Raw genomic sequence first — 12460 nt, 5'->3', positions numbered from 1 at the left:
ACCATGGCACTTTTCTCACACCTGGTACTTCTCCATCAGAATGCCATGTGCTTCATCCAATTTACATGGAAACTGACTTTTGTTAAAATGACCATATCTAGTAGTACCGTCTTCCTTAAAGTTGTCATTCTCTGCATGCTGAGTAGACTGAAATCTCCCAGAATAAACCCCTCTGCCTTTGTGGCCTCCTCTGAGTGGGTTACATGCATCCCATCATCTTTTATTCACGTCCAGTTACACAAATATATGGTATAAAGCTGACATCATTACCATACCATAGAATTATATAGTGATTGGCACTAATATGGTTATATTCTATGGAATATAGAATTTTAAGGTGAATTTTATTGTAAACCGCCCAGAGTCCCCCTTTTAGGGGGAGATGGGCAGTGATAGAAATGTGAAAAATAAATAAATAAATAAATAAATGAATGAATGAATAAATATGATTGTGCTGTATAGAATATGTTCATATTCTAATAATTGACCCCCTAATACAGTAGGCAATTCTTGTATTTAAGCACAAATTTTCATAGATAGGGCTAGCTAAATCTATCTTACTATTTCTCAAAAATTCCTTCTGTCTCATATCTGCATCATCTATGACGCTGTCCATAACAACCCAGTGCCAGCAACTGTCCATGTAGCCATGATGTTTAAAACAAATGAACATTGGCTCTGTTTCAAGTTCCTGCATCAGTGTGCATAAATATTTTATATGTACATTTTTTTCTAAGCCATGTTTCTGTATCCCTTTTTCACATGTATTTTCCAATCCATCTTTTCTACCAGAAAAAATCTATAATTTTTTCCCACTTATTCCTTCCTAAAATATACATTTTATATTTTATATATATATATATATTATATTTTTCCCATTTTTGTTGGTAAAACTGTGCTACAAAATCCTGAGGAATGCAAGTATTGGCAGAACTGCACTCTAGTTGGCACATTGGTTCATTGGTATAATTTTACATTATAGTATACATCAAACATTTCTTTTTCTTATTCTTAGCCACAGATGACCAAACTAGTTGGGAAAGGGAGTAAATGCTTCATCTCTACTTCTTCCTCCGTGACCAGCAAAGAAACCTCTCTCCTTCTTCTGCTAGTCCCCAGTAGCTCTTGGGGGTTTAGTCACTAAACTGGTATCATCCATCAAGATGAAGAGGGACGACCAAAGGCAGGGAGCTGAGGTTGAGAATGGGAGTTAAGGGTACGTTGTTTGCTTTTTAGAGAGGCCTTCTGTCATGAGTAAGGATGGCGAGCAGGGGGCTCCCATCCAGACTGTTAAGCGCATGCGTAGCACTGAGGAATTAGGTAGCCATTCAAAGAGACACAGATCGGGACCGCCTTAACCTTTGGGGTTTATATGGCTGGGTTTTTCCCACGCTTCTTCAGTTTGTTAGGATTCCTGTTATGTACAAGCAATAAAACATTAGAGACCAGTTCCTTGTCTCAGAGTGTTTCCTGGCAGTTAGGACACCTTCTTTGCAGTCATCCTTACTACTCCAGTAGGAGACTAGAGAGGCATAGGGTAGGGATTCTTTAGTTTAGGTACCTAGTTTAGGTACTGAGCAAGGTGTTGAACTCAGTGGCCTTAAAGCCTATGCTTCTAAGGGAATTGCACATTTTTGAAATGGGCATTGAGTCTTTCCCCATCGCTGAGCCGAAGTGCTCTCCAGCCATCCTAGAGTCAGCATGAAATTATGCAGGCGTGAAATTTCTCCTGCCTCTGTTGGCTCTGTTTCAAGTTCTTGCAATCGTTTGACTTACTTCCAAGCTAATATGGTGAGGCTGCCTAACTGATTTTCTACATCCTGAGGCTGCCCTTGGACAGTGTGGGAATAAGGGCAAAAAGACAACATTAACAGAGGCCTGTTAGATTGCAGCTTCAATGCAAACTCCAGGAAATAAATGACAAAACACTGGCAGAGCTGAGGATGACTTAAGCCTGTTTCACTTATGGGCCAGGGATGAATAATTTCATTGGCGTGTGTCAGGAAAAAGGTTGCCAGGGCATTTTGCCACTGGGCAAAATGGAGCAGCTAACAGCTTTACCGTAGCTACGTTTCCTCTCCCCAGGCATTATAACGGTGCACAGAATTTCACTGGCTTCAGAATCATGTGTGCCAACACTGGCCTGCTCAGGAAAGTTCCCTGCAGATTCGCATGAAACGCCTCACAGCTCAGAAGCTTGAGGAAGTAGCTGTGACTCTGTCCATAACAACCCGGTGCCAACAACTGTCCATGTACCCATGATGTTTAAAACAAACGAACAAACAAATGCTCTGCTAGAAGATGAGCAAATCAATTTCCTTTTTCAAAATGACAAGCCATTGTGGAGGTCAGCTTCCAGTCTGCCACTAAGGCAGACAAGAAATGAAATGAAAGGGCAGGGCATTAAAAAAAATGTGGGCAGGGGTGCGATCGTAAGCTGCAATACACTGCTTGCAACAGTAACCCGGCTTCACTTCCCAGTTCGTAAAACAAGCAGGGAGGGATTTCAGGAAGGGAAAGCCGGGCCAGAGTACTTATCTCTTAGCCTGGTTGCCTCATTCCTTTTCAGCCCGCCTTATCTTCTCCATCAGTGACCACATCCTTTTCACTGTTCGGCTCCAAGTTAATGTTTGACAGAAACTGCTGCCTTTCAGCCACAGGGAACAAATCTCCTGGAAGAGGGCAGAGACAACAACCAAGTTGCTGATCGGGTTAGCTGTCCTTTAGGGAGAACTGGGGACTGTCTCCAACATTTGAGCATTTCCTGCCTTCTGTCCCACCCAAAACAGGTGACTGAAAGTTTTTCTCAACTTGTTTCCTCTCTCACCATCGCTAAAGTGATTGGGGTGGAGGAGTAATTCAATAAGGCACGGGGGGCGGGGTGGAATGTGAGAGAGGAAAGTTTTGTTAAAACTTCACTTCTGTTTGCCTTTACTTAGAATGAAAGGTTCTTCAAACCAACACGTCTAACTGTACTTCAGAGTAAATACGGAGAGATGTTGACTGTAAGACTGTAGAGAGAATGACTTCTGCTCACTGGCTTTTCTTTCCCTCCTTCTCATTTCTGTAATTAGTTTTGTCCATGGAGGCACAAAATAGCCAGAAGGATTGTCAGTACCTCATTGATGACAGCCACGTGAAAGACTTTGAAGTAGCCAAATGGGTCAAGATCACCCTTGCCCTCATCTACAGCATTATCTTTGTGGCAGGGATCTTGGGCAACAGTGTCACCATCCAGACTTCCAAAATACTGCAAAAGAAAGGCTATATGCAAAAAGCAGTTACTGACCACATGGTAAGTCTAGCATGTTCAGATCTCTTGGTGATCTTACTGGGGATGCCTGTGGAGTTCTACAGCATTATATGGAGTCCTTTCTCTACCACAGAAGGAGACCTAGCCTGCAAGTTGTACAGCTTCCTCTTTGAGGCTTGCAGCTATGCCACTGTGTTACATGTGGCCACCCTAAGCTTTGAAAGGTACATTGCCATCTGCCATCCATTTAAGTTCAAAGCTACGTCTGGACCCTACAAAGTGAAGATCCTCATTGCCTTTGTTTGGATTACATCTGTGCTGGTGGCCCTACCCCTTCTCTTTGCAATGGGGGCAGAGCACCCCTTGGTAAACATCCCAGGTCATCAATGGGAGATTGTCTGTGAAAGACCCAAGGCCCAAAGTCTGACTGAATTAAGTTTAAATGTGACAATATGCACCAATTTATCATCCAAATGGAGAGTCTTCCAGTTTAGTATTTTCACTGCCTTCATTGTGTACATCATAGTGTTGGTATCTGTAGCATTTATGTGCCGGAATATGATGAAAGTATTGATGGTCTACAAGCAATCAACGCTGGCAGTAAAAGGGACAGAAAAGCAGTGCCAATTTCTAAGGAAAACAGGAAGCCCAGAGAGCAGAGGATCCAAGAAACAGACTCTTATCTTCCTAGGTAAGATCATAATGGAAGGACCACATTTTGATGGGTGAGGGATAGTGAGCAGTAGAAAACTGTACCACATAGTGACAGAACAAGAAGGAAATGGAAGAGGAAGGATTGCCTGGAATGGGGAATTATGGCGGAAGTGAAGTGGGCTCTCTCTTTTTCATATTTATCATTCTTTATTCATTATGAAAATATTCCTGCTCAGCAGAAAGCAAGTGGCACACAAATTATATGGTACCTGTGTGGTGTTGGAGAAAAATAAGCATTAGTGCCTTCAGAATCTGCATTTAAGAGGAATGGTTTTCATTCCAGTTGCATTTCCTTTTTCTTTATGCACAGAATCTAATGCCTGAGTTTTTCATAGAGACTCTTATATGTACCCCAGCACATTTTCCCATCTTCACTTAAAGAAATCTCTCTTTATTGATTTACAATAATTTCAATCCCATATGCTCTCACTGTAAAGTTTTTGTCTCATTGTAAAGTCTCACGGTTAAGTTTTTGCATCTCTTCAGTTAAGTATGTCTTAGGTGAGGGTGGAGTTCCTAAAATTCAATTTGCTTTCACCAGTCATGCTGCTTGATAACATTATATTCTTTCCCCTCTCTTACTATCAATAGATGATAAGACAAATAAGACTGCTTTATGACCACAAATCATTCTATAATCAACAAGAAAGAAAGGATGGAATGGAGGTCTAAAACAGGAAGACTGATTAGTATATTGATCCATGTACAGTTGAAATTTGCTGAAAAGATCAGGGAATTATTTGAAATTCATATATTTGCAATACAGACCTTGTCAGAAATAAACTATATCTGAATTAGGTAGGATTTACATCTAGGAAAGAAGGTTAAGGCTTACTGACATGGGCTGCAATCTTGAGAAGAAAACTTGGAAAAAGGCTTCCTGACTTTACTGGCCTTCCTTGTGAATTTGCTCACAGCCTATTTAAAACTTCCTATGCAGTTAGTAATAATACTAACAATCTATTGTTTATCTGTTTAATATTGGGTTTTGCATAATCAATTTCTACCATATATGGGTGGCTATATAAATGTGATAAATCAAGCAATCAATCAATTCAGACTTTCAGAAAACTGACCCCAAGATACGTATTTAAGGTTGCTATTTTTTTTCACTGGCCATGTTCCTTTGTCTTTAACAGTAACCCTAGTAGGTAGATCTTTCCTGGTACATGCTGAATTTCTCTCCCCTGCTTATGAGTTGGGGACCTAACACCAGGGCTACCATACCTGGGCTGTAAAGGTCCAGATAATCACTGGATAACAGCTTTGTGGCTATCTGGTGGTCATCCAGATTTCTGTAGCCCAGTTATGGTAATCATAGCCAGCACTGGATTCACATGAAGATGACAATTTCGCAGGCTCTGAAACTTTCTTGGGATTATTCATCACTGCAGGATTTACATATGAATAATTATTTTCCTTTGGAGTTGCTGCACCTGTGCAGGCCACTCTGTTAGTGTGTCAGGATATACAGTTATGTGCTTGGCAGAAACCATGCATTTTCCCAGGACTCTTTGGTGGAGGTTGTAAATGTAAAATGCACTTGAAGATATTGGGTTAGAGATAGTCATTCTTCCTTCACTTTCTTTCAAATTTACACTGGTTTCAGTAAAGCCGTGATAACTCTTAAATTGCTTTTATCGGTTGTTGTCTTCTTGGATTTTTTTCCCCTTTGGACTTACTAAAAGACTGGCAATTACATTAGATTCTGCTTTTTCCTTGCCATATTTTTTTACTCTAAACCTGATTAAGCTGTCATCTCACCATCCTGAGAATCATTCCAGGCTGTCATTCATTGGGCCTCAGCACTTTATTATGGTTTCTTGACTTTTCATCATGTTCTGTCTGAATGGCTGCCATTCCTTGTTTATGCTGGCTTGCCTCCTACAATGCTCTTCTTGTACTAAAGAAACTAACATAAGAATATGCACACCACCAAGCCAGTTATCTTTTGAATGCTTTTAAGAGTCCCACCAGATACTTTGGGGTGAAGAGTGGAGTAAACAGCACATAGATTAACAACTCTTGAGTGTCTAAGTAGATTAGCGTTTGTACCTTATGCTTTCCTAACAGTCTGCTGTTGCTATGATCTGTAGCCAGTGAAGCCCCAGCTACTTGACTGACAACAAAATGAATGCAGTGAATATTGGTGCAAGTTTTAGTCTAGTCTAGACTAGTCTAGCCTAGTCTATTCGACAATTCTATTCATTAGTTTTATTACCTACAACCTTATGTGTTCAAGATCACTAGTGAACAGTAGATAAGTGCTACTGTAGTAATGTATCATCTACCACAGAAAAATGTATAGGCAACATATGTATATTCGGAGGAGGAGGAGGAGGAATGTTTTTACATGACATCCGTGGGTTACAGATGGTCAGTGTATTATTTGCGTGCACTTATCCAGCTTCTGCTTTCTTTTAAAAATAAATGTCTTAATGGTTGGGGAGAAAGAAGCATGAAAAGGTGGTGGACGTGCTGCTACTGTTCTGGCCAGACACTAAAATAAATAATCAAACAATTTAGCATACTGTTTATTGCTTTTGCACTGTTGCACTAAAAAGAATCGTGCATAAATATAACTGAAAACTAATACCACATTTTCAGCTATCCAAAGTACCTTTCCTGTATTATTTTAGTAATCCCTATAAAGCATGGATTACAGTCCTCAGAATTTTCAGCCAGGAAGCCAACTCAACACTGGAAAATGGTGAACTCAGGAAACTAACCTACATTATTTACACTTCATGGTGGGGCAGCATTGACTCACAGGGAACTACAGGGTTCATGGTTGATGAGAGTTTCTGATTCAGGCTCTGGACACTTTTTTCAAAGGCTCTTTAGATTTAATTCTTTGCAGTATCTTTCATCTATATCTTTTTCAGTATCTTAGGAGAGCATTTCTAAGAACCAAGGGTATTTTTGTTATGATTTTTCATTCCATATTGTCATGTTTTAGTGTGCTTTCAGCATATAGATCCATAAGCTGATGACACTTGATACCACTCTACACATTTGTATATTGGGCCACATGTTTTGTTTCAACATTTTGTGAGTTGGGTTTTTCTCTTTTGTTGACTGTGACTAAGGGTTTTATAACCCTGCCTCTGAAGTTCATAGTGTATTTCACTGGGATTTAACTAATATGTGAACCCAATGATAAGCTCTTTGTGGGGTGGGGTGGGCATTAGCTGTCTTTCTATTGGGACAGGCTTTTTCCTGGCTAACTTCACCTATATGCAACCTAAGACATTCACCTAGCATAACAGGGCATGGCACAGATTGTTTCAGTTTTGTTCCTAAAAACAAATAGTATGCAGAATTCTGGAAAAAATATATATTTTGATTATGTGCCATCAAGTTGGTGTCGACTCTTATCAACCACACTGAGAAACCTTCTCCAGAATGATCTGTCTTCAACCTGGCCCTTCAGGTCTTTCAATGGTACACCCATTCCCACTTTCCCACTGTCATTGAGTCCATTCACCTTGCTGCTGGTTGTCCTCTGCTCTTTCCTTCTGCCTTTCCCAGAAAAGGCAAGATTCTCAAACGAGCAGGGTCTTCACACAATGTGTCCAAGATATGATCATTGAGTCTGGTCATTTATGCCTCAAGTAAGAACTCTAGACTGATCTGTTCCGTGATCCATTTGTTTGTTTTCTTGGCTATCCATTGTGTCTCCTGTCACCAAAATACTACTAGTACTTTAAACTATTAATATTTTAGTAGTTTGATCATATGGAATAGTTTAACCTACATTGCTGATACTTATGATCACAGAGAAGGAAACATTCACTGTTAGGGAAAGAAATTATTTTTTGTCAACAGCTGCCCTGCTCTCTGCAGCTGTTCATATGTTGTGCAATAAATTTAGCAAGAATAATACTTCCTCAGACATATGAATATACCACATCCACTATGTCACATCACCTTTCTCTAGCTGATTTGACCAGAAATAGAATTTTTTTAAAGGGAAATAATTACAGATATCTCTCTCATGTGTTATTTCTTACCTGCAGGTAGTCTTGCATTCCTACCTAAAAATATGTGTTGGTGTATGTGTGTATATACATGATGGAATGAAGTGGTAAAAAGTTTAGAATGCTTTTCCTTAGTGGCTTCTGTGCTGCATTTCAGATGACTTTTTAATATGAGTCTTACTAATTAACTTTGGTTAGAAAATAGATTAACGAACAGGAGATAGAAATCATGGCCTGTGCCCATGGGAATAATACATTTGAAGTTGTGGCTTTCATAAGAATTATGCTTTGGGGTGCTTTTAACCTAGACTGAATGAACAGATATATTGTTTACAAATTGCTGAATTTAAATATTGTGATATAGTGTCTCTATATTTCATTTAACAGATGGGTCAAATTAAACAAATATTTGCTCATTCCAAACGTATTTCACATTTAATGTGAAATGTAAATGACAAACACAGAGCAAGATGTCTTGAGTTTAGCAGTAATAAAAACAATTTATAGAGTCTTCCTCCCCTACTTGTTAAAAGTGATAACTTCTATAAAGCAGAAATTAAATTCATAAATCTACTACTCAAGTGGAAGTGTATGAGGCTTTAGTACTACGTTTTGGTTCAACGTCTGAAAAATAATGAAAACAAACTGAAAACATTTTAGAGTGGGGATGGCAGTGAAATAGTTTCTGTGTGCTGTTTGGAACCTCGTACTGAATTTCAGGATGAAAACAGAAAAGTACAAGATAAAATAATAAGCCTATGAAATAGCTCAAGAAACAACCCAGTAGTGAAGAATGTAATATTTGGTGCTAAATATTAGTTGTAATATAGACGCAAGGTTAATTTTTGGCAGCGAGTTGGTGGGAAATGTATTTTGCCAGTGGTGGCCACGGCACTAAGGGTGATACAGCCTCTCCTCTGGACCTTCCAAGAGCGAGTTCATATAGTCGGTACAAGTATTAGTAGGATGATCAGTCATACAAGCCATGGTCTTATGGGCAATTCTTTGCTCAGATCTTTTTTTCCCTGTTCTTCAATTTCTCTGTCCACCAAGTTTCCTCCCACCACCATTTTAGTGCACACTGATCTACTGATTAAGACTAATTCCAGCCTCCAACATTTCATGTACCCATTTATTTACATTCACACACAAAATAATGTAAAATAATTACCCTTCTTAAAAATACCGACAGCCCTTTGAAAGCAGAAGTTTCTTACAGAAATGTGCATCTGTATATTTGGTGTGAAACAAACAATTTATCTACAAAGGTAAAAGTAAAGACTCACTGGAGTCAAGTTAGTATTTACATGGACACATCCATACTGTTTTCTTGGCAACAAAACAGCAGTGGTTTGACATCGCTTTTTTCCAGGATGTTTTCAATCTCCCAGACCAGTCAGTGGTGCTAGGATTTCTGGTAGTGTCTCATCCAACTAGTAAGTTTTTCCAACCTTGCTTAACTACTTGAGATCAGCCAAGGCACTGTCATTCGAAGTCAGCTTTGAAAAGGAATTCAAAGCTGACCTTTGGAACAGGGAAGAAATAAACAAGCCATTAAGAGGGGAATTTCAGGGAATATTACTCAGTCCCAAGAAAAAGGAGAGCTTGAGAAGGAAAGTCAGGATAACCCTCCCTTGATTTTATTCAGTATTAGAGGAGACAGAAAGAAACTTGGACAGTTTTTCAAGATTCTGTGATCCTATCTTAGTACAATAAGGAGCACTCTCACCTGCCTCCAATAGCTGACAGCTTTACTATTTGCTACACTGAAAAGTGTTTTGGTTTTTAAGCTTTCATTACCATGCTTGCTTCAGTGAATTCCCTCTCCTGTTTCTCTAGTAGCTCTGAGCTGAAGGGCAGTGAAAACCAAGAGGCCTCGTTCCTTAAGGGGATAATAAGTAAAGGGCTAAATCCCTCAGGCAATCAGCAGCAAACTGGCTCAAAATGGTCCATAGGTTCGTGTTTATTTTCCCCCATGCCTTTGCTCAACTCTATGCTTCTGGAAAAGGAGTTGTGGGGGGTAAATTGCCTGCAGGGAATAAATGTGCATCTCTGACACTTGCTGTTTTGTTTTGTTTTTTAATACCCAATTCCTTTTGGCTTTTAAAGCAGAAAGAAAATGTATATTTGACTGAGTGTTGGATTGCTGAAAATCAGCAGTCAAAAGGCTGTATGCAGCATGAGCAGTTATAAGTAAGACAGAGGGGAGTTAGTGACTAGGAGATCCAAATTCAAGTCTCACTCAACAACCCGAGCTCACTCCAGGACTCTGAGCAACTTACTTGTTCTCAGACCAGCTACTTTATAGATTGTTGTGGAAAGTAGAGGCAAGCCAGCAGATGCTAGAGGAAAGGTTATGAAAGCAATAAATATATAACAAGGGACTTAGATATCCTTTTTAGAAAATCTTCCTCTGAAAGTAAAAATATTCACAGAGCAGCACCACAGAAGGTAGTGATCAATTTCTAGTGTCACAAGTTACAACCCGGCTCACTCTTGACTCAGCTGATCTAGTCCTCTCCACTGCCCTCCACCACAAAAAGGCCTGTATAGGCTCACTAAGGCATTAATCATACTCATTATGATTAGAATGTGAATTTTAATTGAAAATTGAGGCTTTTTATTTCATGGACTAGAATATTATTATGGAACAATTGACTTGGGTTGAGAAATGGATTGGGCTTGGGAACATAAAGTATTGAGAAAGATTGCCTAAATTTTGGCATTTGGCACTGAAGTTTATTTAATTCATGAGATTAAGAAGCAAGATTATTGCCCTCCGAAGTAAGACAGGTGGGAGCATGAAGATGACCCTCTGCCTCCAAAGCTCCTTCCTTCTATACTAGAGGAAGCAAAGAAACCCATTTCTTCCTCTTTAATATGATCGACAGTTTCTGATCGGTAAATTGATGGCTTTTAAAAATGTGATTACGTTTCTTTAGTAGCGTATAAAATATTTTTATCATGTGAATTTTACATATTTACATTTATAATTCAGTTCAGAATTAAGAGACAGGAATTAAATATTTACCATTAAATAACATATTTTTGGAAGATAAATAGTGCACAAGTCAAAAGCTTTCTCAGAAAGTATTTCCTGTATTCAGATAATTTTAAAAGATGTTTTCTTCCAAAAAAATTAAAAAAAAAAAACCCTTCCAGTTCTACAGAAAAGCTGTGCTTGAGTCTGAAGACTGTGTTTGCTTTTAAAGTATTGTTAAAATATTGTTATAGCTTCGTTAAAAAACAGACTGTTTAAAAAAACAGCATTTCCTTATGGTAACCATCTCTGAGCTGTTGAAAGTAATTATGATATGTGAATGTTTCAAAAGCTGTGCATAGGAAATACACGGATACCATACTGCCAAGGCTGATTTCCGTGTTTTCACAATAGTCTTAGTAAGTTCTAGCCAGACAGACAAGATAGGGTGAAATAGAAAGAAACTGAGAAAGTCTGCCTTATGTACATATGGCTGGGTGGTTTCCTCTTAAGCTAATTAATGTTACAGCTAATAGAGTCTAGAACTTATGTGCTATCAGTGAAGGTGGGACCTTCACATAGTTCAATCTTTGTATGCATTTATTAAGTTAAAGACCCAGGGAGTCCCGTTATGATCAACAAATGCTTTCATTTCAGCCTTTTAGACTGTTTCTTCATCTATATCAACAGTGTAGCTCTCTCAAATCTTGCTCAATTATTAAAGTACAAAAGTATAGGGAAAGATAATTCTTTACCCCCTCTCCGGAAGCTTTATTTAGAATTAGCATAAAACCCCTGTCTGAGATCTTCATACTAATTAGACATACTTAGCAAGGGGCCGAGGCATCAAAAGAAAAAGATAACGCTGAAGCTGGCAGGCATTGCTATACAGTAGTTCATATCCAGCAACTTTCACTTTGGGTGAAACTTCATTTTATCAGGAATATAGGAGCAGAGGGCCAAGGCTATATTTGCAGGGGAAAATCAGTTCAAATGAAACAGGAGTACTTAACCTTTCCTTCACATTGATGCTCTCCTGGCCAATTTTAACAATTGCTTTTCCCCCCAGGCAAGTTCTAGATGGAAAAGGCTAGTTTCAGGAGGCAAAAGACAAAAGCTTTTAAAGGTATCATTTTTTAAAAAAACCATGTTTGCCTGAAACATTGAAAAAGTTCAGAGATCAAAAGGTTATATGTTATTTAAGACTTTTTGAAATATTAGTACATACCCTGTTATGAACATAAGGTAAGGTACAGAACCAAACATGGAGAAATTTTGAAGACATGGACCTTGGCAGTGGGCAGGCCATTTTCACAAAAAAGTAAATCATTATTTTTGGCAGACTTTAAATACTCCTTAATAATCTGCTTTATAGGTTAATGAAAACATTAACTGTAACAGATGCATATGATAAATAGCTTGGTATTTGCAGTCACAGCAAGTGAGAGAATGGGGAAGAAGGGAAACCCACATTTGTGGCTAAATAAAGCTTTGCACTTCTGAAGTATATATTAATCTTTGCAGTGAGAGGCT

The 12460-nt window shown here is 38.8% G+C and overlaps 1 protein-coding gene across 1 annotated transcript in view; it reads left to right on the top strand.

The window, feature by feature from the left end:
- The first annotated feature begins 2654 nt into the window (after positions 1-2654).
- The window catches only part of GPR39 (G protein-coupled receptor 39), a 158310-nt gene continuing 148504 nt past the window's right edge, over positions 2655-12460 (top strand). Inside the window, exons 1-2 of the mRNA XM_063288709.1 lie at positions 2655-2789; positions 3075-3944. Coding sequence (XP_063144779.1) covers positions 3083-3944 — 862 coding nt within the window. The 5' untranslated portion in view covers positions 2655-2789; positions 3075-3082. The remainder of the gene's footprint in view (positions 2790-3074; positions 3945-12460) is intronic.

Source organism: Candoia aspera, chromosome 1 (assembly GCF_035149785.1).
Source record: "Candoia aspera isolate rCanAsp1 chromosome 1, rCanAsp1.hap2, whole genome shotgun sequence".
NCBI classification, from domain to species: domain Eukaryota; kingdom Metazoa; phylum Chordata; class Lepidosauria; order Squamata; family Boidae; genus Candoia; species Candoia aspera.
This window is presented reverse-complemented; position numbering and strand designations above follow the sequence as displayed.